This window comes from Centropristis striata, chromosome 24 (assembly GCF_030273125.1).
Source record: "Centropristis striata isolate RG_2023a ecotype Rhode Island chromosome 24, C.striata_1.0, whole genome shotgun sequence".
NCBI classification, from domain to species: domain Eukaryota; kingdom Metazoa; phylum Chordata; class Actinopteri; order Perciformes; family Serranidae; genus Centropristis; species Centropristis striata.
The window spans coordinates 21,656,320-21,683,432 of NC_081540.1; the positions used below are offsets into that span (position 1 = coordinate 21,656,320).

Consider the following 27,113-nt stretch of genomic DNA (forward strand, 5'->3'; position numbering starts at 1 on the left):
TCCCCTTTCTGCCGAGGACCCCGTGTAATCCCTGGACCACAGTTTGGCAGCCCACCGGCCTGACAGAGCACTGCGTGACTGCAGCTTTTAGAGAGGAGGCCCACCATCCAAGAATTTAGTTGACTCGAGCGTTCAGCAAAACAACAGATTTCTTGCTGTCATGCACAGTGCAGATGTAGTGCTCCTGATTTACCAGAGGACCCAAAATGTTTGGAGGAGGCTGTGGGAAGCCGAGTCAGGCCAGATGTCTGCACCCAGCCAAATCGCCATGGCTGAGTCCCAGCAGCTCTGTCTCATACTAGCTATCCTCCCTGCTTTCCTCTGCTCCTTAGATCTGATCCAAGTGAGGCATGAACTCACTCACCTGCACCCTTTCATCCTCATTTACTTACAGACATAAATAATTAATCCATGCATCCGTTGATGGATTACTGAATAGGCCTAATGGGCCCAAAGTGTCAGGGTCCCCTCCGAGGCTGCACCTACAAAATGTCACTTAAAGAGACACAACACAATAAGGAAGGGATTTAAAATGAGCACATAGAAACTTAAAATGAATACAAAGAGAAAAAAAAAAAAACGAAACTATTACAAAAACATGCAAAATAGCTGAAACAAGATACCAAGAGACTCATGAGAACTATGAATAGGGGCAAAACAACCTCAATGACACACAAATGACTACAAAGAGACAAAAAGTATAAACTATAAAGAGACACACAGCAGCTACAGAGAAACACAAGAGCACACAGAAGCACACAAAATGACTACAATGAGATGCAAAACAGCTACAAAAAAACACAAAGCAACTGCAAAGAAACATAAAGCAACCACAAAGTCTAAAAAACAACAACCACAGTGACACAAAACAACTGCAGAGAAACACAAAGCACATAAGAGCATATACAAATCACTACAATGAGACACAAACATACCACAAAGAGACGCACAATGATTACAACAAGACACAAAACAACTACAAAGAGACACAAAACAACCACAAATAGACAAAGAATGACTACAAAGAGACACAAACCAACCACAAAGAGATGAAGAATGACTACAAAGAGACACAAACCAACCACAAAGAGACAAAGAATGACTACAAAGAGACACAAGATGACCATAAAGAGGCACAGGATGACTACAAAAAGACAAAAAAAACAAAACAAAGATGCAAAACAACAAAAGGAACAAAACCAACCACAAAGAGACAAAAATGACGACAAAGAGACACAAAACAAACACAAAGAGACACAAAACAAATACAAAAGACAAAGAATGCTACAATGAGACACAAACATACCACAAAGAGACAAAGAATGACTACAAAGAGACACAAACCAACCACAAAGAGACAAACAATGACTACAAAGAGACACAAACCAACCACAAAGAGACAAAGAATGACTACAAAGAGACACAAACCAACCACAAAGAGACAAAGAATGACTACAAGGAGACATAAACCAACCACAAAGAGACAAAGAATGACTACAAAGAGACACAAATCGGACAAAAAGAGACAAATAATGACTACAAGAGACACAAACCAACCACAAAGAGACACAAGATGACTACAAAGAGACACTAATCAACCACAAAGAGACACAGGATGACTACAAAAAGACAAAAAAAACAAAACAAAGATGCAAAACAACAAAAGGAACAAAACAACCACATACAAAAACATTCTACAAATAGACCAAAATTATTACAATGCGACACAAAACAACCATATAGAGGCACATAACCACAGATGGAAAAGTATAGCATGACTTTCAGACACAAAACAACAAGAAAAAGAAGCTAAACAACTTGTGTGTGTTGTTTTTCTACCTAGTGGTACCCCGGGGGCTCATTCTCTCATGATAATCCGCAGTGTAAGCACCTTGCGGGAGTCTCAATCTTCATTTACACTCATGGATTCTTGTGAGAATTAACATTTTTTCATATCGATGCCTGGCAGCCATATTAAATACCAGTGAATTAGAGAGGCTGAGGAGCTGTGACAATTAGGACTCTATGCTGAAAAAATGGAATTTAGGCCAAAATGGAAATACGTGGGGGACGAGTCCCTATTGGGATTTAAAATTCCTTCCTCCACCCCTGCAGTGAACATATTAACTCCTTGAATGGGTGCACTGGTATGAATTTGATTTTGACCCACCTGCACAGCCAACAGCCTTTTCATTCTGAATGTACAAATGTTGTGGTTATGTTTTAGTATCAGGCCCGATTGCTTATTTCCTCCTCGAACATTAAATTCCGTGATATAAATTCATGGCGTGCAATCGTTATGACTCATGGATTTTTTAAGGCTGAGTTTCTGGGCTCATTAATTTTACCATATTTTAGGCCAAGAACAAACGTGTGCTGGCAGGATGGACGGGGCTCTGAAACACTTACAGAAAATGAACAATTAACACATGGAGAAGGACAATAAAAAATTGAAATGCATGGCGTAATAATGGGCATGTTAGAGTGAGGAAAATGGTCCCAGATGCTATATCAAATCCATAAAATAGAATTAATGGTCCACTATTAACTCAGTTTTATGCTTTTCTTTCATGTAAACTACTTCTTTAGGGGGGAAAATAGCACTTTTAGGGGAACTTCTTTAATCCCAGCTTCCCCTGTAGACATAAAAATAAACTTAGATATCATTGAGAAGTCATTACTGTATGTAAAATGCACATATTTGTTTCATAATGATCAAATATTACAGTATCCAACCAAACAAATCAAACCTTTTCCATAAAAGTACCTACTGTGCACGATTTTGAGTGCATGTTGACTCCAAATGTGCATTGTTGACTTTTGTGCTCAATGAAATCCTAAAATCTCAACAAGAGGAGCTGCAGCTGTTACACATGATTTCTTAATATAAAAGCTTTGTCGATTTTTTACGCACATATCCTGTAACTCCTTTGGTTGTTTTGGATTTGTTTGCTGTGAAAGAGCTGCAATATATCAACAGAAACTCTTACTTTTTTGCTATTTTTCTGGAGATTTTAGGGGTTTAACCTTTGAGGCACAAAGTGTTCACGTAGCTTAGCACAAAGATTGGAAGCAGGGGGAACTGTTAGCATAGCTTAGCAAAAAGACTGGGAGGAGGGGGAACTGTTAGCGTAGCTTAGCAAAAAGACTGGAAGTTGGAGGAAACATTAGCATAGCTTAACAAAAAGACTGGAAGTAAGGGGAACTCTTAGCATAGTTTAGCAAAAAGACTTGAAGTAGGGAGAACTGTTAGCATAGCTTAGCAAAAAGTCTGGAAGAGGGGGGAACTGTTAGCATAGCTTATCGAAAAGACTGGAAGGAGGGAGAACTGTTAGCATAGTTTAGCAAAACGACTGGAAGTAGGGGGAACTGTTAGCATAGCTAAGCAAAACGACTGGAAGTAAGGAGAACTGTTAGCATAGCTTAGCAAAAAGACTGGAAGTTGGGAGAACCATTAGCTTAGCTTAGCAAAAAGACTGGAAGTAGGGAGAACTGTTAGCATAGCTAAGCAAAACGACTGGAAGTAAGGAGAACTGTTAGCATAGCTTAGCAAAAAGACTAGAAGTTGAGGGAAATGTTAGCATAGCTTAGCAAAATGATTGGAAGTAGGGAGAACCATTAGCTTAGCTTAGCAAAAAGACTGGAAGTAGGGGGAACTGTTAGCACAGCTTAGCACAATAACTGGAAGCAGGGAGAACTGTTAGCATAGCTTAACAAAAAGACTGGATGTAGGGAGAACTGTTAGCATAGCTTAGCAAAAAGACTGGAAGTAGGGAGAACTGTTAGCATAGCTTATCGAAAAGACTGGAAGTAGGGGGAACTGTTAGCATAGCTTAGCACAAAGACTGGAAGTGGGGAGAACTTTAGCGTAGCTTAGCACAATGATTGGAAGTAGGGAGAACTGTTGACATGGCTAAGCACAATGACAGGGAGCAGGGGGAAACTGGTAGCTTAGCTTAATTAATTTAGCTTAGCACAAAACTGGAAAAAAAACCATAGCTTCAAAATGTGACACATCCTCCCAGTATGTGGGTTGTGGGGTAAGGGACAGAAATGCTATGCTGTCCCGGATAAAAACCTGGTGACCTGACCTTTGACCTCCATTTACTGGGAGAAGAAATGGAAAGTGAAAAACCCACAAAATGTTTAGTTGTTTACCGTCTAAATCAAATGTATGTGAAGAACATTAAAACCAGTGGTGAGCAGTGAGTCGTGTGTTAACCTGCTCCTGCTCACTGGTTTGGGGATCGGCCATTTGTCAACCATGTGGGTGCAATTGAAGGTGATCTCCAGAAAGAAAGCATGTGCTCAGCATATGTACAGCACCAGTGGCTAAAGAAATATTTACACTGTGAAATTGGTTAACATACCTTTACACAGCTGAGCCTGGACTAGACTGAGCTTTGTTTATGGGGGATGTTTGGTGTTAAGAATACTGTGTTACCATTAATTTAAACCAATAATCAAACATCTTTGACTTCTTCTGCAGCTTTTTAGCATTCCTTCACTGGCACTGCTTTTAACTACAGCCAGAAATAATGTAGCGATTAAGCTAATAAAGTAGAATGCAGTAAATCTGCAACAGAATGAAAACGTAGATTTTTTTTGTCAGTAATTTCCAGTTAGTGAAATGTAAAAAAGAACATTTACTGTATTGAAAACTGTCACCAACTGTTCCACCACTATTTAAATGACAATGTTCAATATTAGAACTTCAAATTCCTAAAAAAAGAAACCACTCAAAAGCCCCACAAACAAACACATGCCTTTTATATCCACAAGTATACACATCATACATGTTTTTTGGGGTATTTTATATAAAAATAAAAGACTTTTTCTGCAACTCATAATGAAAAAAATGCTGACAAAGTTATAACGGTTAACCCAAATCAACAAATGCTAACAGAGTTAACTTGTGCATGATGTAAATGTTTACATTTAACTCTTTAGAAGCATTTAGTGTAGATGTAAACCCACTGCACTGATCCGAAGATGACAGAGCTTATCAGACGTTTCCCCAAACAGAATAAAACAGAAAATACACCCAGGTTACAAATTAAAAAAACATCTGTTCCCAAGTAAAGAATTTGTTCACATCTTCACTCTGGTATTCTTTGTTTCCCCTCCCATAACAGTGCAGACGCATCATAAGACCCTAATTGGGGTGTGAGGTGACCCCTGATGACATCGTCTTAAGCTTTGGCCTTTCAGCCTCGTGTTGAGCGCATGATGTCACAACACGCTGCACCCTAAGACGGCGAGGAAGGACAGCTTAATGAGGAGGAGGGGGGTGCACATATTTTTGTTCTCTAAAAATCCAAACTTAATGCCCTCTTAGTTCCCAAAACCCAAATCTGCTCCCTCTCCACTTGATGCTACGCTGATAGAAGAGCGCCACACGATGCATTAACCCATTAAAGCCTGGAAAGCGGATACGTCGTTTTGTAGTATTTGTCGGTTTTTTTCCACCTATTTTCCTATTTTAGTGTCGCAATGCAACATGGGACTTTTCCAGAACTTTGAAATCATCACCAAAAAAAGACACAGAAAGACACAAAATTACTAAAAAAAAGACAAAAAATGACAAAAAAAAGACACAAAATGACTAAAAAAAGACACAAAATGACAAAAAAAAGACACAAAATGACAAAAAAGACAAAGTGACTAAAAGAAGCCACAAAATGACTAAAAGAAGCCACAAAATGACTAAAAAAGACAAAAAATGACAAAGAAAGACACAAAGTGACAAAAAAAAGACACAAAATGACAAAAAAAGACACAAAGTGACTAAAAAAAAGACAAAAAATGACCAAAAAAAGACACAAAATGACCACAAAATGACCAAAAAAGACACAAAATGACAAAAAAAAGACACAAAAGGAGGATACATGTGGGAGTGTCGCAATGCATCATGGGACTTTTCCAGAACTGAAATCATGGTGAAGACGACTATTAGGGAGCTCAGATATAACAGCTATAAGCTCTCAAATACTTTTTGAATTTCATTTCTATCTGCTACAGAGGCTGAAAAATCTATTATTTAGTAGGAAGAGTTGACACTTCTGTTGAATTTCCAGAAAAACTTCAGGTTTTAGAGGGTTGTTTTAGAGGTTTTTCCAGGCATTTTCTCCAGGAGTATTAGGCCTAAATGGGTTAAGGTGCATTTCAACAAAACATGGCAGCTGTGAAAGAAACAAGGCACAGTCCGTTTGAGCCGTGTGCTGTCTGGAGGATAGAGAATTATGCAACCGGTGCTTTTAGAGGCTTGTGTGCCACATGAATGAGTGCAATCATTTCCAAGTTCTTGGCTCGAAAAAAGACGATGAAAAGCAAGCGAGCGTAATGGGACCAGACCGTGTGGAGGGAAAATAAAGACAAACTCGCTCACGAAACATTTCCTAGATTCAGAAGCACACACACACACAGTCTGGAATGTCCCCCCCCCCATTATGCTGCTTTGTCTTGAAGGCTTGTGTGCAGTTTTACTCCGAACATGGCCTCCCACTGAGCTCTGACCCAGGCCAGCAGACCCTGGAGCAGCTCGCCACACTCCGAGCGCACACACCACGTCTTCTCCTGTTTCTCCGTCTGCCAGAAAAAAAACACGGCGAGATTTACATTTAGTCATTTAGCAGACGCTTTTATCCAAAGCTATTTTATTTTGAAATAGTGATTATTTTGACTTTATTTTTATTTTTTATTTTATATATATATTTTTTTTTTATATATATATTATTTTATTTTTATTTATATATTATTTTATTTTTATTTTTATTTTATTTTTTATTTTATATAGATATAAGTCCTTATTTTGGACATTTATTTTGAAAAATAAATGCGCATTATTTTTCAGAATGTTATTTTATTTTGAAATAGTGATTATTTTGACTTTATTTTTATTTTTTATTTTATATATTATTTTAATTTTTTTTTATATATTATTTTATTTTTATTTTTATTTTATTTTTTATTTTATATAGATATAAGTCCTTATTTTGGACATTTATTTTGAAAAATAAATGCGCATTATTTTTCAGAATGTTATTTTATTTTGAAATAGTGATTATTTTGACTTTATTTTTATTTTTTATTTTATATATTAATTTTTTTTTTTTTATATATTATTTTATTTTTATTTATATATTATTTTATTTTTATTTTTATTTTATTTTTTATTTTATATAGATATAAGTCCTTATTTTGGACATTTATTTTGAAAAATAAATGCGCATTATTTTTCAGAATGTTATTTTATTTTGAAATAGTGATTACTTTGACTTTATTTTTATTATTTTGAGTTAAAAGCATTTATTTTTCTGAATTATTTTTATTTAAAAAGTGATGATTTTAAGAAAAATTTGAATTGAGTGCGGAAATTAAAGCAGTTCATCAGAAGGAAGTTCTGCTCAACGACCACATTCAAACTGCGACAGGCGGTCTGCAACGAGACGGTTTTAAGGAGCATTTTGGGGAAAATGTTCCTTATTTAGTCTCAGAAATTCAGAAACAGAAGAGAAGAAGAAAAAGATATTAAAACATGAAGCTCAGATAAGTCACGATAATGAGAACCTTTATCAAAATAATGTTAAACTTTCTTGTCTCAAAAGATACTCATAATTTTGAGTTTATTATTTTGATATAACACTCTGTGTCTTTTATTTTCTTTTATTTATTTTTACTACTTTTAACTACGTCTTTTATTTATTTTACTATGTTTATCTGTTTGATTGTATTGCTTTATTTATAGCATCATTTTAGATTTATACACTTATTATTTATTGCTGATTGTTATATGGAAATGTTTGTTTTATTGTTGATTCTATGTACAGCACTTTGGAGACATTTTTGTTGTTTAAATGTGCGATACAAATAAAGTGGATTGGATTGGATATAATAAGCCATTATTTTTTCGATTCTATGTATTATTTTGAGTTCAGGATAAGCAAGTCATTATTTTGAGATAGTGTATTATTATTAGATATAAGTCCTTATTTTGGACATTTATTTTGAAAAATAAATGCTCATTGTTTTTGATGAATGTTATTTTATTTTGAAGTACTGATTATTTTGACTTTATTTTTATTATTTTGAGTTATAAGTGTTTATTTTTCAGAATTATTTTTATTTTGAAAGTGATTACTTTAAGAAAAAAATTGAATTATTTTTATAATAAGTCATAATGTGAGATAAGCAAGCTAATATATTAACATTCTAATTATTATTTTGCTATACTAAGTCAGTCATTAAAAAAACAAACAAATAATGTAAAACTTTCTTGTATCAAAAGATACTTTTTTATTTTGAGTTTATTATTTTGATTTAATAAGCCATTATTTTTTCGATACTATGCATTATTTTGAGTTCAGGATAAGCAAGTCATTATTTTGAGATTAGATATAAGTCCTTATTTTGAAAAATAAATGCGCATTATGTTTCAGAATGTTATTTTATTTTGAAATAGTGATTATTTTGACTTTATTTTTATTATTTTGAGTTAAAAGCGTTTATTTTTCTGAATTATTTTTATTTTGAAAGTGATGATTTTAAGAAAAATTTGAATTAATTTTATAATAAGTCATAATTTGAGATAAGCAAGTTATTATTTTAATAAGAAAAACATTCTAATTATTATTTTGCTATACTTAATCAGTAATTAAGAAAAACAAAGGAAAGTTCCTCATTATATTTACCATCACATTGGTGGAAATGGGCTTAAAAAAAATTCCTTGAATACAAATTTGATGAAAAACTGTACTAGACTACTTTAAAAAAATGTTTTATTAATTTTACATGTTGCAAATAATCTTTTTTAATACATTTATCTGCAGTGACCAAACTGAGCTTCTATTTTTTTCTTTAAAAAATCTAAAAAAATGTAAATATGATAGCTGATTTGCATATAAGATGTTTCTTTTTTTTGCCTTTTCCAAAAAAATATACACTATTTGTTGTGTGTTTGCATACTTAACAGAGCATCAGAAGCTCTGATATTGTTTGGTATTTCCAGTCTAGTTAGGTGCAAATTGAAAGTGCAAAGGAGGAAATAAAACTGTTCTCCTGATCCCGAAAAAAAAATAAAAATCACCAAACCAGCAAGGTTATTATAGTTAACGAAAACTAACGAAATAATGAAAACTAGAATTGAAAAAACATTTTCGTCAACTGAAATAAAAACAAAAACTAGAGTTTTTTAAAAAACGATAACTAACTGAAACTGTATTGTGTGGTTACAAAACGAACTAAAACTAACTAAAATTATAGTGAAAATGTCCTTAGTTTTCGTTTTTGTCAACTTTTTTCATTCATAATTCAGTGTTTCTATTTGAACATGCAACACATGGTGAATATGTTTACTGAGACTGGGATGTTTACACTAGAACCAAAATACAAAACAGTTAATAACCTTATTGGGGCTGAGATGATAAACCAAAGGAAATAAAGGAAACATTTATTATGACCTCTTTGAATCTGGCACCAACACATAGCCCATTACAAAAAAACTAAAACTAACACTAAAACTAATAAAAACTAAACTAAAACTAAGCATTTTCAAAAACTAAAAACTAAACTAAAACTAGAAAACTCACTCTAAAAACTAACTAAAACTAACTGAATTTGAAAACAAAAATTCACAACGAAATTAAAACTAAAACTAATGAAAAATCCAAAACTATTAGAACCTTGCAAAGCAGCGGAACATACGAACCTCATCGAACAGCTTGATGTCGATCCTGTTCTGCTCTGCAGGAAACAGGAGGACGGAGCTCACGCAGCTGATCGGCAGCGTCTCTAGAACGCTGAAAGTCCCGCTGGTGGGTTCTTGGTTCTCATTCTCTGTCAGGCTGCTGCAGCTCTTCCTCCACTGGTGGTCCTCTCGGAGCAGGTACAGGGTTTCCCGCGTCGCCAGGACCGTCAACGGAGTCCAGACATCCTCTGAGAGGAAAACATCTAAATATCAGCTGTTACACATGTTTAAACTGTCACAGAGAACATTTGAATCAGTTTATTTTCACTAGTGAGTGTTATCTATTAAAGTATTTATTACCTTTACTAAGTATTTATTAGTGACCCAGTTGTGCCTTGCTGCCAGTGGATGGGGCAGCACCTCCCTGGACTATTATTATTATTATTATTATAATTATTGTTATCAGTAGTAATACTCCCTTTTTTGTATCTTTATTTGTATCTCACTCTCACATTTATTTTATTTCTAATTTATTTATTTATTTTTCCTCTCACTCTATTGTTCTACTTAAAATAACTGTATTATTATTAATATTATTATTATTATTGTCATTGTATTTTTATTTTATTTCAAATTAATGAATAATTTATTTTTTCTCTCACTCTGTTATTCTACTTAAAATAACTGTATTCTTCTTCTTCTTCTTATAGTTATTGTACATCTATTTTATTTCTAATTAATTATTAATTTATTTTCTCTCTCACTCTGTTATTCTACTTAAAATAACTATTATTATTATTATTATTATTATAGTTATTGTATATGTCTTTTATTTCTAATGAATTATTAATTTATTTTTTCTCTCACTCTGTTATTTTACTTAAAATAACTGTATTATTATTATTATTGTATATTTATTTTATATCTAATTAATTATTAATTTATTTTTTCTCTCACTCTGTTATTCTACTTAAATTAACTGTATTATTATTATTATTATTATTATTATTATTATAGTTATTGTATAGTTATTTTATTTCTAAATAATTATTCATTTATTTTTTCTTTTACTCTTTATTTTCTACTTATACTCTTCTACTTATTATTATTATTATTATTATTATTATTATTATTACTACACTATAATAATTATTATTATCACTCCTAGGCTTTATTTATCATTAATCCTTTATTATTTTTTATAATCATTATTATTTTTGCTGCTGTTATTATAGTCGTTGTTTCTGTCTTGCAATAAAAACAAAAATAATATATATACACTACTGGTCAAAAGTTTTAGAACACACCAACTTTTCCAGAATTGAATTGAAAATGATGCAGTTTAATGTCTCAGTGTACTCTGAAATTAATGCACATTTGCAACATTTAAAATTCTTTATTGAGCATGATAGTGTTTTGAAAGTAAAAAAAAATATTCAAAATCACATTTTATGTTGAATTAAAGGACTAAAAAAAGACACAAAATGACCAAAAAAAGACACAAAATGACAAAAAAAGACACAAAAAGACACAAAATGACTTACAAAGACATGAAAAGAATTCAAAAATGGACAAAATAGCCCAAGACTCCATAGAGTTAAGTTGTTAACCCATTTCTTGTTCCCTGAAAAAGGCCTACTTGTATAATTCTGAAATGTACATTATTTTTCAGTTTTGGTTAAGCTTACCTTTTTTTATTTACCTCTGGCAGTTCACCACTTACCTTTGGACCCTTTCAAGCTGTTCATTTGACTTGAACTGCTTGAATTTCAATAAAAAACTGGAAAAATTGGGGTGTTCTAAAACTTTTGACCGGTAGTGTATATTTTTTAAATCCTGCCGATGCCAGCAGGTACACTTGTTTCACTTACATTGCTTATATTTGCTTATAAAAATAGCAAACAATAACAATAAAAGTATTTAATACCGAATGAATGGCCTTTGCCCTCTTGCTTGTTACAGTTTTGATAGAAAATAAAGCAGGTTTAAAGTGTTGATTCAAGCCTGTGACTGAGTACTATCGGTAAAAGTCACGAATCACTGACTTCACAAAGCACCTTTGTGCTCCGAAGATGATTTTCAGTCTGATGTGTCACGTCTCGAGCAGAGCCAGCAGAGAGGAAGGGCAGATCTAGGCACGCTAAAATTATAGCACTTGGAATTCCACAGGAGTTCACAGCTGTGTAGCCTGCAGCTAGCTTGGCTTGACGCGAACAGTCGAACACACAGACACCACATGCATACCGATACAGTCGCCTGTCACTCACTGCAGTCAAAACAACAAAGGCTGTTAACACAGACCTTTAACAGGCTCATGCTGCCCACAAATCACATCCTCTCTTACAGATTTGTTCCTCTTCTTGCAACAGTTTGGTTTTATTTTGAGGAAAATAAAATCCCGTGCCCATTTTGTTATTTTGTGTGCTTGCTTGCAAAAGCACACTAACTACTATTCACCGGGACTATTTTTATTATTTTGTGTGCTTGCTTGCAAAAGCACACTAACTACTATTCACCGGGACTATTTTTATTATTTTGTGTGCTTGCTTGCAAAAGCACACTAACTGCTATTCACCGGGACTATTTTTATTAGTTTGTGTGCTTGCTTGCAAAAGCACACTAACTACTATTCACCGGGACTATTTTTATTATTTTGTGTGCTTGCTTGCAAAAGCACACTAACTACTATTCACCGGGACTATTTTTATTATTTTGTGTGCTTGCTTGCAAAAGCACACTAACTACTATTCACCGAGACTATTTTTATTATTTTGTGTGCTTGCTTGCAAAAGCACACTAACTACTATTCACCGGGACTATTTCTTTTTCTTTTTTTGTGTGCTTGCTTGCAAAAGCACACTAACTACTATTCACCGGGACTATTTTTATTATTTTGTGTGCTTGCTTGCAAAAGCACACTAACTACTATTCACCGGGACTATTTCTATTTTTAATCTTCCGTTTCTTCCGTGTCATTTTTCAGTCGACTACTCCTCCCAGAGTTTTGGTCGCACATACACAAAAAAGGTATCAAATCGACCGGCTCGGCCATGACAAGTGTGCTGTGACTTTTATAAGGGTTCCGACAAACGGTTTTCAAATTATTGGGCAAAAACATGTCAAAAAATCCCCCCAATGTAACCCTATGGAGAGTCTAGAGTGGTGATGTCATCAAGCAGAGTGTCTGATATTTTTATTCTATTATTTCTCCCATTTAGCGTATTTTCCTGGCACTTTTTTTCCCCCTTATATTTCTCTTGTTGCGGGAATGTTGTCAGGGCTTTTATTGTGGAATTTGCTTTTGGCTTTCTTCCAGCTGGTTGATATCTTACCCCCAGACTTATATAACCATATAAGAGATATCTTTAGATTCATTTAAAATGCAAATACTGAGCACCAGTATAGATGCAGAAAATATGACATTAATCAGAATTAACAGAACTAGTATTTACGCCTCCAGAAAACATTATACGTGACATGTTGAGTCTTGAAGTCACGTGTGGAGGGATCAGAATGCAGATGTCAGCAAAATCCTCGACTGAGCAGCAACACTTAGTTGGTTCATCATTTAGTTGATTTTTAAGTCAGAAAAATGCATTTTTTTCATGCAAAAATGGCAGTAAATACAGTTTTCTGCCTCTCAAATATTTTTCCTGCTAATAAACAATCCTACTTAGTTGAAAAGACCCCTAAATATCCCAATGGAAGCACCCATTATCTGAACACATTTCAGAAAAACAAATTGCAATAAAAAACAACCAAATAGATTAACTTCATAGATGTTGGGCCCTATCTATCAATTTCAATAACACTTGCTTACTTGTCTAGGAAAAAACTTTTTTCTCTCTTATCTCTTTCTCCCCAAAGACACAAAATACATTTTACTTATTTATTAATATTATCATCTAATGTATTTATTTTGTACTCTTTGAAGACACAAATCCACACATATCATCCTTTAAAATATTATTATAATATATATTAGGTATTTAACTATACTTGTTTACCTCACAGTAACTGCAAGATGTTGTTATTATTGTTATTTATATATAGTTGTTGTTTTTTATTTCATTTTTAGCTTGTTTGTTTAAATATTAAAATAATGTTCTGCACATTAAAACATTTATATTTATCGTTTTTGTTTTTTCGGTACTATTGTAATTGTTATATTGTTAAAATATATATCATTACATATTATTTGTCTTTTTTTCCCCTTTTTTATTTTTTTAAGCTGTCCCTGTCATTCTTGTACGCATAGAGCAACTATTTTTTCACATTAAAACCCCCTGAACAATCTAAAAACTTCACTTTTTTCTGACATTTTATAGACCAAACGATTAATCAACTAATCAAGAAAACATTTGCAGACTAATCTGTAATGAAAATGATCATTAGTTGCACCTCTACTACTAACATCAGAGATATTTGTCAAGCAATTTATCCGAAAAAACAAAAACAAACTGTGATGCATAACATAGATTACAGTAGGGCTGGGCGATATATCGATATAAAAGATATATCGATATATTTCTAAATGTGATATAGAATTAGACCATATCGCGTATATCGAAATAGTTTTAAAAATGTTTTCTTTCTTTATATATAAATGTTGCTCTTACTAGGGTTTGACATATTTAGTTCTTTTGTTATGTTTGTTATTCTTTTCTCATATAAATATATTTATTTCGGAAAAAGATCGGCCTATTTTATTTCATAGGCTATTTTTATTTAAGATATTTTTTTATTTAAATGTGCACTTTATAGAGCTTTGATTAAAAAAGGTACTCCTGTTGTTATACAGTATTTATGTTCACTTAAATAAACAAATTTAATAAAACTATTTGTGACATGTCATATTTGACTTTGACTGAACATTTGCTCTCACTTTGCACTAAAAATGTCGAGATATATATAAATATATGCCTAAATATATTAGGATATGACTTTTGGTCCATATCGCCCAGCCCTAGGTTACAGTAAAATTAACGGATATATATATTACCTTGCAGCACAAAAGCCATAATGTAGAAAAACTGCAGCTGTCCGTCCTCCACATCTGCCTGGATGTCTTCACACACCAGAGGCCTAACAAATGAAAAGAAATAAAGAATATTAAACAATATAAACAACTAAATTTGCCATCAACCTGTCCAAAACGTATAAAAAACACACAAACAATACGACAGAAGTGAACAGGACAGGAAGACTAAAGAGATGAAGAGAAAGAAATACAGCACAACGTGAGGAGAGGAAAGGAGGAAAAAAACAATGAAAAAAACCTCAATATAAGCAAAATACACTTCACATCCGGTCCTGCAGCCATTTGATTACATGCACATACACTACTGGTCAAAAGTTTTAGAACAGCCCAATTTTTCCAGTTTTTTATTGAAATTCAAGCAGTTCAAGTCAAATGAACAGCTTGAAAGGGTCCAAAGGTAAGTGGTGAACTGCCAGAGGTAAATAAAAAAAGGTAAGCTTAACCAAAACTGGAAAATAATGTACATTTCAGAATTATACAAGTAGGCCTTTTTCAGGGAACAAGAAATGGGTTAACAACTTAACTCTATGGAGTCTTGGGCTATTTTGCCCATTTTTGAATTTTTTTGAATATTTATCAATCTTTGTAAGTCATTTTGTGTCTGTTTTGGTCATTTTCTGTCTTTTTTAGTCATTTTGTGTCTTTTGGTGTCTTTTTTAGTCATTTTGTGTCTTTTTTTGGTCATTTTGTGTCTTTTTCTAGTCATTTTGTGTCTTTTTTGGGTCATTTTGTGTCTTTTTTAGTCATTTTGTGTCTTTTGGTGTCTTTTTTAGTCATTTTGTGTCTTTTTCTGTCATTTTGTGTCTTTTTTTAGTCACTTTGTGTCTTTTTGTGTCTTTTGGTGTCTTTTTTTGGTCATTTTGTGTCTTTTTTTAGTCATTTTGTGTCTTTTGGTGTCTTTTTGTCATTTTGTGTCTTTTTTTGGGGCATTTTGTGTCTTTTTATGTCATTTTGTGTCTTTTTTTTAGTAATTTTGTGTCTTTTGGTGTCTTTTTTTAGTCATTTAGTCCAACATAAAATGTGATTTTGAATCTTTTTTTTTACTTTCAAAACACTATCATGCTCAATAAAGAATTTTAAATGTTGCAAATGTGCATTAATTTCAGAGTACACTGAGACATTAAACTGCATCATTTTCATTTTCACCATCAAGTTGGTGTGTTCTAAAACTTTTGACCAGTAGTGTATATTAGCATTAAAACCCCCTGTCACACAGAAAGCGGCTGCTGTGTATCTAGAAGCAGCGTTTTTATAAAGAGTGGATGGAAGCACTTCACTCACAGGGTGAATTTCACAGTAACTGTGAAGCAAAGGGGATAATTGAGATAATAGCAGCTGACAGAGTGTTCAGAGACTGTGGTTCGCTGCTCGCTGCTGTGATTTGTCTCTATTTTTTGATTATTGAGCTGTGCAGTCAGACAAATGCAGAGATCTGAGACACTCATGATAAAGGATAGTCATGCTATGTGACACAGAAAATGCTAAATCACTCCCAATAAAACCAAGAGGAATACTACTATTTATTTAACTGCATTCCTTTTCAGTGAGAGCCAAAATAAACCCACTTTCCTCCTAAAACGGACAAAAAAAGGTGTAGAAAAACGTGAAAAACAAACTAACATGGACGATGCAGGATTTGTAGCGCCACACATGTAACCAATTATGATGTGGTTTCCAGCTAATTTAGCGGTGCACTTTCACAAAATGAAGTCTAAGAAAAAAAAAAAAAAGAGATTGTAATCAACTAAAGATGTGTCGTAAATATGCAGCGTTACACCTCCCAACCGCACACAAATGTACACAACACTATCTCCACCACATCTGTCAGCACAGAGACAATAAAATCAATAGTAGCGAAGGGTTTCGATTGGCTGAGCCGCATTCAAAGCTATTGTAAAATACTCTATAAACACACAGCTGTGACCGCATTGCAGTTTTTAGCTTGTTGCGCCAATTAGCTCGCCAGGACTGACAAGAATGGTCAGAAGGAGTTCTCACAAGCTGGCAGCTTTGCTCCCAATCATGCCCTTTAGCTGTTCTAGAGTCTCTCTGAAGCATTACGCTTTAAATGTCAGCGAGCGGAGCGTACCAGAGGTGGTGCTGAGGGGTGAGTCTGCTGGTGGAGATGGACTCCAGCTTGCTGTCTGACTTGTGAGCCATCTCACGGACGATTCCTGAGGAAACAGCAACAGAAGATGGATTTAGAAATGTTACTTAACCCTTAATAGGACACTCATTGAAATGCTTGCAAATTCCAAATTTCAACCCTAGAGAATATTGGAGGAAATTACATACAGCCAGAATGTGTAAAATAAACATACGAAAATAATATTTTGAGAAAAAAAGTTTACGAGATTAAAGTGGCAAATCTACGAGAAAAAAAGTTGCAGATTTAAGAGATTTAAAGTGGTGAATCTGGGAGAAAAAAGTTGCTTTTTTCCCACTTTTTTCTCGTAAATCTGTGACTTTTTTCTCCCAGATTCACCACTTTAACCCTTAGTAGGGCACTCATTGAAATACTTGCAAATTCCAAATTTCAACCCTAGAGAATATTGGAGGATATTACATACTGCCAGAATGTGTAAAAAAAACATACGAAAATAATATTTTGAGAAAAAAAGTTTACGAGATTAAAGTGGCAAATCTACGAGAAAAAAAGTTGCAGATTTATGAGATTTAAAGTGGTGAATCTGGGAGAAAAAAGTTTTTTTTCGTAAATCTAAAAAATCTAAATAAAAGTTGCAAATTTACTAGATTAAAGTGGCAAATCTACAAGAAAAAAACTCGCAGATTTAAGGGATTTAAAATGGCAAATCTGCGTGAAAAAAAGTCACAGATTTACGAGAAAAAAGTGGGGAAAAAGCAACTTTTGTCTCCAATATTCTCTTGGGTTAAAATATGGAATTTGCAAGTATTTCAATGAGTGTCCTATTAAGGGTTAAAGTGGTGAATCTGGGATAAAAAAGTTGCTTTTTTCCCACTTTTTTCTCGTAAATCTGTGACTTTTTTCGGGCGGATTTGCCACTTTAAATCTCTTAAATTTGCGACTTTTTTTTCTTGTAGATTTGCCACTTCAATCTAGTAAATTTGCAACTTTTTTCTCAAAATATTACCTGAAGTTACCAAATATAGTTCTTTGCCCGATAAAGGGTTAATTTCTTTGAAGTCATTCTTTTTCAGTTAACAGGAGAAAAAAAACCCTAGATATTCCTTTCATGCTATAAGGGCTCAAATATACAGGGTGTCCATAAATAATTAATCTTTACAACTTAAAAAAATGTATTACAAAAGCAAATGAACGGACTAATATGTGGAAATTATTACAAAATGAGGAGTAGATATTTAATACACAAGGTTTGTACACTTTTTCAGTGGTCAAATTCAAGCACTTTTCAAGGACTTTCAAGGTCCATTTTCAAGCTTTTCCATTTTCCATGGTTTTCTTGATAATAACCAAAATCATTATCAATAAAACCATGGAAAATGGCTAGACATCAGCTCTTAAATTAAACTCTTATGAGCTATTTTTGTTGTTATCATTATATTTGTCCAAACAAATACCTTTAGTTGTACCAGGCATTAAAATGAACAAGAAATTGAAGAAAACAATGGGTCTAATCATTTTTTCCATGAGAAAAAAGAGATCTTGTCGCTTTTCGACATTTTTAAGCGAAAAAATTGCATATTATACCCTTAAGTAATGATTTGCCTTTAAGAAACTAAAACAAATCCAGTGGCCAGTGACAATAAGTTGAATATCTAGGTAATTAATCACAATCAGTTTTGATATTTCATTTTAATTGCTTTCTTGCTTATTTTGTTACTTACGGTTCCTGAAATGAATGAACTGGTTGGTTTTCAACGCTATAAATATCTTACTGTGGACCCTTGGGTTTTGGTCTTATTGTTGAACAAAATTAGCAATTTGAAGAGCCTTATTACTCCTATTAACCCTAAAAATAATCATTGGATTTAGCCATAATGATCATACTCAATAACTGCATCTAACTGCCAAAGATTACAAGAAAAAAAAAGAGAGAAAACAGAAGAGGAAGGAAGAAAAGCTGGATTTAGACTGTGAAAACCAACCAAAAATGCATCTCTGAGCTTGTTGAAACAGCTGGGGAGGCGATGTGTAACTGTTCATGTCAAACACGTCTCAGACTAAATGAAAGCATCTTTGTGCTCACTTTCATGTGACATTTTGGAGGAAACAATGAAAATCCTTCTTGGATTTGATTCTTTTCATAATAGTTTTAGCAAACTGCAGGAACAACAGCCTTCTCCGACCTTGTAAGGACACAGAGAAAAGCTACAGTAGCCTGAAAATGTCACACCGAAATATTCACGGAAAAGACACAAAAGCCAATCTGAGACTTCTTCTTCTAGCTATTGTAGCCGTGGTAAGAAAAGCCAAAAGGTCTCTGGTTGCAGGTGTAAGATTTCAGCTCTATAGAATCGGTGGGTGAGAAAATGCTGGGAACACAAAGCGCCGGGTCACGCTCGCAGTCACGAATTGTAGCGTGTCATTGAGCGTGACAACAATACAGGGCAGAGAGGATATCTGTAGTGTGGCTTCAGTCGAGTTTCAATAGACGGACTTCAAAAGGGTTTAAAGGGACACTGAGGAGGAGCGGAGAAGACAGAGGTTAACAGTGGAGTGAAATAGGATTATGACAAAACAAACTTATCAATATCCTTCTTATGAAGAAGGTGCAAGGGACAGAAGAGACAGTCTCATGAATATCATCTTCCAAAATGGGTCAGGTCTTATAAAATTACACTTCTTTACACCCAGAAGTGTGTCTGTTGGTGTGTGAAGGGGCAAGTTTGAATAACTACCATGGCTCAAGGTTATTATAGTTAACGAAAACTAACGAAATGACGAAAACTAGAATTGAAAAAACATTTTCGTTAACTGAAATAAAAATAAAAACTAGAGTTTTAAAAAAAAATGATAACTAACTGAAACTGTATTGTGTGGTTACAAAACTAACTAAAACTAACTAAAATTATAGTGAAAATGTCCTTAGTTTTCGTTTTTGTCAACTTTTTTTATTCATAATTCAGTGTTTCTATTTGAACATGCAACACATGGTGAATATGTTTACTGAGACTGGGATGTTTACACTAGAACCAAAATTCAAAACACCCTGAACTGTAAGAGTTAATAACCTTATTGGGGCTGAGATGATAAACCAAAGGAAATAAAGGCAAAATTTATTATGGCCTCTTTGAATCTGGCACCCAACACATAGCTCATTACAAAAAAACGAAAACTAACACTAAAACTAATAAAAACTAAACTAAAACTAAGCATTTTCAAAAAATAAAAACTAAACTAAAACTAGAAAACTCACTCTAAAAACCAACTAAAACTAACTGAATTTGAAGACAAAAATTCACAACGAAATTAAAACAAACTAATCAAAAATCCAAAACTATTATAACCTTGCCATGGCTCCCTTTAATCTAAGTATTTAGATTGATGATTTTTTGTTTTTATTGTATTCATGCATATTTTATTTTGTGCGGGCAGTACATTTTACATTTTATTTTATTTATTTTTATCCCATTTTTTATTTATTTTATCTTATTGCATCTTACTGATCTATTGTTTACTACATCTCTTTGTATTGTGTTATGTATTTATTGTTTGTGCAGCACTTTGGAAACCTTGTGTTTGCTAAAATTGTGCTATATAGATAAAAGGGATTGGATTGGATTATTTCCATTTAAGTTTTTCCAGTCAGACATGAAATAACAGCAGATATGGCTGACTGAATCATAAATTGGTGGCCTTCTTCTGGAGGTAACAGATGAGAACATGACTAATCAGTTTAACTCATCAGTTCTGTAGAATCTATGGAGGACCAAACCTGCCAAAACAAAGAATAAATAAATGGCTTAATAAATAGATTTACATGCCATGGAAAGTACTAAATAAACTGTTAAAAATAATTGTAGGCATTAATCAATTGATATAATGACACATAGATTCATGTTTATATTTACATTTGGAGTAATTTCCCTTCGTAATTACTTTCTATTTAATTTCTCCTTTTAATTACTTATTTTTGATAATTTTCGAAATGCATTTTATTCATTTTCTTTTGAATGCATATTTTTTTATTATAAATACATTTAAAAAATACATATTTTTCGTGTTATTTCTCCCTTATTATTTCCCCGAAGGTAATTATTTCTGTATTCTTTTTTATAGGGTTATTTATTTATTTATTTATTTTTTAATTTTGGCAGTTTCCGTAGGTTGCAAGCAAACATTGCTTCTTATTAAGAGTTCACTGATAATAACTGGATTACCATAATTTGTATATTTTGTTGTAATAATTGTGTTAATTTCAAGAAGAGTTGATCCACACATCAAATACAGTATCCAGAGTAGGAATTAAACACCTGTCATTAACCAAAAACAATATTTTCAATTGTGAATACTTTTGCACCTGAACCCTTTTTTTAAATTTTCAGAAATTGCCTGTTATGAATGACTACGTTGGCTGTTAAATGAACTGCATCCTGTTCCTCGTTGTCCATTAGCTTGCACCAGCATCAATGGAAACAATGACGTGACATACACATGACTGAATATGATTGACCGTTATTATGTTAATAGATGAGGTAAGTGTTATTCTATTTTGAGCCATATTTATTCCACCAAACCAAACAAAGGTTTCGCCATAAGTTGGATGCCCGGCTGATGTTGACAGTAGTTTTTTAGAACATTGGTCACAATCCTCTTTGGCCAGATGGACCAAAGACTTTGTGTTGGACTCTTTCCGACCAATATAGTTCGAGGGCTGGTTTGAACCAGTCCGTGTGTTTCGACAGCCAAAGAACCCACTCCCGGCCAGGAAAACTGGTTCCAGTGGTACTAACTCCTGGTCACGAAGCAGGAACGGCTTACATAAGAAGCTGGGGGCGTAATAATCGTGACCAACAAGACCAACGAAAACATTATGACAGCAATTTTTTAAAACACAGAGCTCCACCATGGACGCAAACATCAAAGTAATGGTGTTTGGATGCCAATGTAGGCTGGCAAGAAGCAACATTTGTAGAGAGACGACGTAGTCCGCCATTGTTGTTATTATGTTTGAAGCTGGTGCTACTGTTTTTGGGAAATCGGAGACGTATACAGTGACGTAATGACGTGGCTGCCGAAAAGCAAACAGGTTCTCAGAAGGTCTGCAAGTTGAACCAAGTGTGAACCAGCACCAGCCCAGCAAAAGAACTATGGCCGAAAAGGGTCAAGAGTTGTGTTGGGTACCGGACATTTACATTTTATATCTACATTTAGTTAGCATAGTAGTTCTCAACCTTTTTGAGTCGCGACCCCCAATTTAACATGCATGTTGTCCGCGACCCCCGCTCACTGAACACAGTCTCACACGCACAGTTCAGATCACCCAAAAAAAGGAAACAAAGTGACCAAAAAAAGGAAACAAAGTGACCAAAAAAGACTCAAAATGACCCCAAAATGACCAAAAAAGACACAAAATGACTAAAAAAAGACACAAAATGCCCCAAAAAGGAAACAAAATGACCAAAAAAGACACAAATTAACTAGAAAATGATCAACAAAAGACCCAAAATTACCAAAAAATACACAAAATGACAAAAAAAAAACACAAAATGACCCCAAAAAAAAAGACATTAGGTGACCAAAAAGACTAAAACACAATAACACATGAACACTTTAACACAGTGGAGACAGAGCTGACTTCCAAAATGATTTGGCGACCCCCAGAAATCATCTCGAGACCCCAATTGGGGTCCCAATCTCTGAAGAGCTGAAGGTCTTCAGGAGGTTTTTAAAGGTAGAGAGGGACCCTAACCCTGCTCTGGTAGGAACTGGTAGTGGTTCCACCAATGGGGAACATGAAATTCAAAGAGTTTGGATTGCTTTGGGCGAACAAGTGGCAGAGCCAGGCCCCGTTCATCGGACATTTGATGACATTGGCAGACTTAATTTCTAAACTAAAGTTAACTTGCGTTACACACTGTTGGCGGGCTACATAACCATTGGATTTTCCCAACCAGCCGTCTTGAGTCCTTTACATAGATCAGTCTACAGGCTGTTGCAGCCAAAGTCAGGGAGGGTTCTTCAGTTTTGAAGTTACACTACTGGTCAAAAGTTTTAGAACACACCAACTTTTCCAGAATTTAATTGAAAATGATGCAGTTTAATGTCTCAGTGTACTCTGAAATGAATGCACATTTGCAACATTTAAAATTCTTGATTGAGCATGATAGTGTTTTGAAAGTAAAAAAAAGATTCAAAATCACATTTTATGTTGGACTAAAGGACTAAAAAAAGACACAAAATGACAAAAAAAAGACACAAAATGACCAAAAAAAGACACAAAATGATTTAAAAAAGACACAAAATGACTAAAAAAAGACACAAAATTACCAAAAAAAAGACACAAAATGATTTAAAAAAGACACAAAATGACTAAAAAAAGACACAAAATGACTAAAAAAAGACACAAAATGACCAAAAAAAAGACACAAAATGACTAAAAAAAGACACAAAATGACCAAAAAAAGACACAACATGACTTACAAAGACATGAAAAGAATTAAAAAATGGACAAAATAGCCCAAGACTCCATAGAGTTAAGTTGTTAACCCATTTCTTGTTCCCTGAAAAAGGCCTACTTGTATAATTCTGAAATGTACATTATTTTCCAGTTTTGGTTAAGCTTACCTTTTTTTATTTACCTCTGGCAGTTCACCACTTACCTTTGGACCCTTTCAAGCTGTTCATTTGACTTGAACTGCTTGAATTTCAATAAAAAACTGGAAAAATTGGGGTGTTCTAAAACTTTTGACCGGTAGTGTACGTTACAATCCGTTCACACATTGGCTATGAAAAGCCATTAATACATGCTTCACATTGCTTTAACTGTTGATTAGTTAGAATGTGTTGGATTGTGAAGTTCATCAAACAGTGTTTCTGTTGGATGAAAAGCAACATTCTTGCCCTGTTCTGCGGCACGTCTTGGATGCTTTTAAACATAAATCTGTCAGTTTGAATGAGATTAATTTCTGTAATAAGCCACCTTGTAATGATTTCATTTTTGAAAGTCAAATGTTCGAAAAAAACTGGACAAACATGACAGATGGCTCAATGACTTTCACATTTATAATTTGCATTGGACTCAAGTCAAAATCTCCCACATTACTGGCAGACCACTTTCACGTGTTAAGGGGAAACAGACGAACCAAAAAGTTAAATAACGTGGACAGTTTTAGAGAGATGCCATCCAAAATCCCAATCACAAGTAAGCAAAGGTGACGGGCCGAGCGTGTCAAGAACCCAGTTTGCAGCAGATGGACTCTGGTTGGTGCTCTGGACTATGTCAGGTACTCCTGCTTCCTCTTGTTTCACTCCCAGACTCCTTGGCTGCCAACAACAATGCCCCTGATGATTTTCACATGAAATCAAATACCAAAGCATTGTTTGATATGTCGGACAGCTGAGATAGAACGGTATGAAGATTAGATTTTTCAATTTCCAGTTCCAAAACGACAGCTAAACCATGTTTTCTCTCACTACTACTGAAAACCATAAACCCGTCGGGGTAATGGATCCATCGCTCTGACCAAATATCCTATAACACAGTTTGAGTACAACAATAAAAACTGACAAATTCCTCAAAGTGAGAGAAAACGACTGGCCAAGAAAAACAGGAGATCAGCAACACAAATCCCTGACTCGTTCTTGTCTCTTTTGGCTGCAGATTCCGGGGGTCTCGTGTTATCTCTCCTGTTTCAATGAAGTTGTGTCAGACTCAGTTAGTTTCTGAGCTCCAGTAAAAACCACATCCTCTCTTTCTCTCTTCTCGCCAGCGAGTCCTCCGTCATTCCACTTGTGGTTTTCATCTTTGTCCACATGATGGAAGCCAGCTTGGATGATAGAGAGGATTTGTTATGGTGAAGCTTTCCCGTACAGCTGTTTTGGGGGTTAATTTGGCAGTTGGAAAAAAAAAGTTTTCCATAATAACAACTTAGTAATCTTTGTCTTCACGGATCAAAGGAAATATAAACATCATGTACTTTGCATGTAGGTGTTCAGGACTTAAAATGTCTTTTTTTAGGATGCACCTGGAACCATTGTTCATGTTTTTTTCACTTGTCTTCTCCGTCTTGGACCATCTCTGTGGTCTTGCCGAAAGCAATCTGGAATCATTTTCAGCCACAAAGAGTACAAAGCACTAAATGAGCTGTTTATGAATTTAGACTTGAACGAGAAAACTCTGAAAAGACGGAGAAGAAGCAGGAGGAAGAGTGAGAGAGAAGAAGAAAAAGGAAAATATGTGCAGGAAATATATATTGTGCAGAAGAAGTGGAAGTAGCCAATGTGACGTGACCAATTGGTTAGTTGGCTACTGTTTCAAAGCCTCAAGTTTGGTATTTTCACCGTCTCCATCTTGTTGTTTGAGTTAATCTATTTCAATAAGAGGGTGGAGCAAAGTTACCAGATAAACAGGGTCCCTGCAGGTTTCAAAAAGTAAAATTTAAGAATTATTAAGACTTTTTAAGACCATGATGAATACAATTTAAGACCCACTTCACATCCATGCTGGCAAAAGAAAAAGGGTACCAGGAGAGTGCCAAGATAAGTAAAAAAGTACAAAAGCCATGAAGGAAAATCGAAGCCCCGGAATTACTTGCAAAGTATAATAATTTATTCACAGCTCTTTCAAATTGGTGAAATTGTGCTCGATAAATTCTGACCGGGCTGCACAGTTACTTAGTTCCATTATTGCGTCTTCAAAAATCGAAACTTTTAAAAGTGAGACTGAAGTTTATGCATTTGTTTTCAACAAAAGTAACATTAATACATTTATAAGACCTTTCAAAGTCGTATTTAAGACATTTTATGAGATTTTCAACAAGGTGCATCAGTAATTCACATAAACTGTTATTAATTAGAATGCTAATTCTGGCTACCAAAAAACAAAACAAATTTACTTATTGGACAAAAATGTACAGTTGACTTTATGAAGTGTCTGTTAGTGCTACTGACCATTGAACAAGACATTTTTAGTCAACTAAAATGCTCCAAAAAACACTCCATGAAAGGGTAAAAGTACTACAATTAAATTTAAGTATAACCGAGATTTCCCCCCAAAATTGGGAAGCTATGTAGATTTCTTTCATTGGACTTTTTTTGTCTTTTTTTTTTTACTTTTCTTTTTGCAACCAGTAGAGTCTCCCCCTGCTGGACATTATAAAGAATGCAGGTTTGAAGAACTTCCCCATTGCCTTTTCTTTTCAGCCCCCAAAGATACATCCATTTCTTCTTCTTGTAAAGAAAGAGGGAGGATATTTCTTTTTTAAAGTGTTGTGTGCCATGATGGTAGTCTGTTGTTTGTATTTATTGCCGTTATAATTATGCTGCCTTCCTTCCTGGCCTGGCCGGGGCTCTTGTTTTTACTTAGTTGAATCAGGAAAATGTAATGAAACTTAAAAAAAAGTTGAAGATTATGTATGAAATAACACTTTTCATGTACTTCCAAGAAATATTCGTGCTTGATTGTGTTTGAGTGAAAGCTGGACGGAAACAGCATCAGACAGCAGCTGGAGGCAGAGAGTTGTGGAAAAAGTGGGACTGCTCTTCTAATCAGCATGTCTGTTTGCTGAATTTGAAGCTTTTTTTTGCGTGTGTTCACTACCCTTTACCCTGAAATTGGGAATATGAAACAGTAATTAGGGGAAAAAACTTTCATAGGTCACAATGTCTGTTACAAATGTCCCAAGACTGAGCAACAACGGTTTTTCCTTTAAGTGCCAAGATGTTTTTCCTGTTTTCTGCTCACGTTTAGGGGCTGCGGATTGTCAAATTCATTTTCCATATTTTTCCAGACATTCCAGGCCCGAGCAGGAGCCCCTGTCTAATAAAAGGTTTTCCTCTCAGCCGCTGGTCCTCCCTCAGACACGCTGGTCTGGGCAGGATGTGCTCAGTCTGAGTGAACCCAATACTGAGGGGGGCAGAGATTTGCGTCACGTAGCACATATGGTATAGTATTAGCTTGTGAGGGGAGTAGGTTGGGTTTCTGTGGCACGGTGCCTGTGAGAGGAACATGCTGTTCCAGTACCTGCCTCAGGGATTTAAAAGCACTCCGCAACTTTTTAAAAAAAATGACTCTGTGGTTTATTTTGCGGCATCTTCCCTCAGAGAGCCTTGAGGAGGGTGCTGAAACCAGTGCAACCAGTAAGTAGAGAAACAGCAGGGTCACTGAGTTTCTCTCTCTCTGACTATATCCCCCAAAATAAAACTTCCTTTTATATGTTTTTTCCATACATTAGGCTGAAAGCATTTTCCACTTTGCCCCATTTGGCAGTGTTTCCTCTTAC

At 34.5% G+C, this 27,113-nt stretch overlaps 1 protein-coding gene across 1 annotated transcript in view; it reads right to left on the minus strand.

Annotated features, from left to right (window-relative positions):
• Nucleotides 1-5,812: 5,812 nt before the first annotated feature.
• Nucleotides 5,813-27,113, minus strand: part of stk11ip (serine/threonine kinase 11 interacting protein) — an 82,303-nt gene continuing 61,002 nt past the window's right edge. The window contains 4 exon segments of the mRNA XM_059327641.1: nt 5,813-6,588; nt 9,707-9,933; nt 14,688-14,770; nt 16,816-16,900. Of these exon segments, the coding sequence (XP_059183624.1) occupies nt 6,448-6,588; nt 9,707-9,933; nt 14,688-14,770; nt 16,816-16,900 (536 nt within the window). The 3' untranslated portion in view covers nt 5,813-6,447.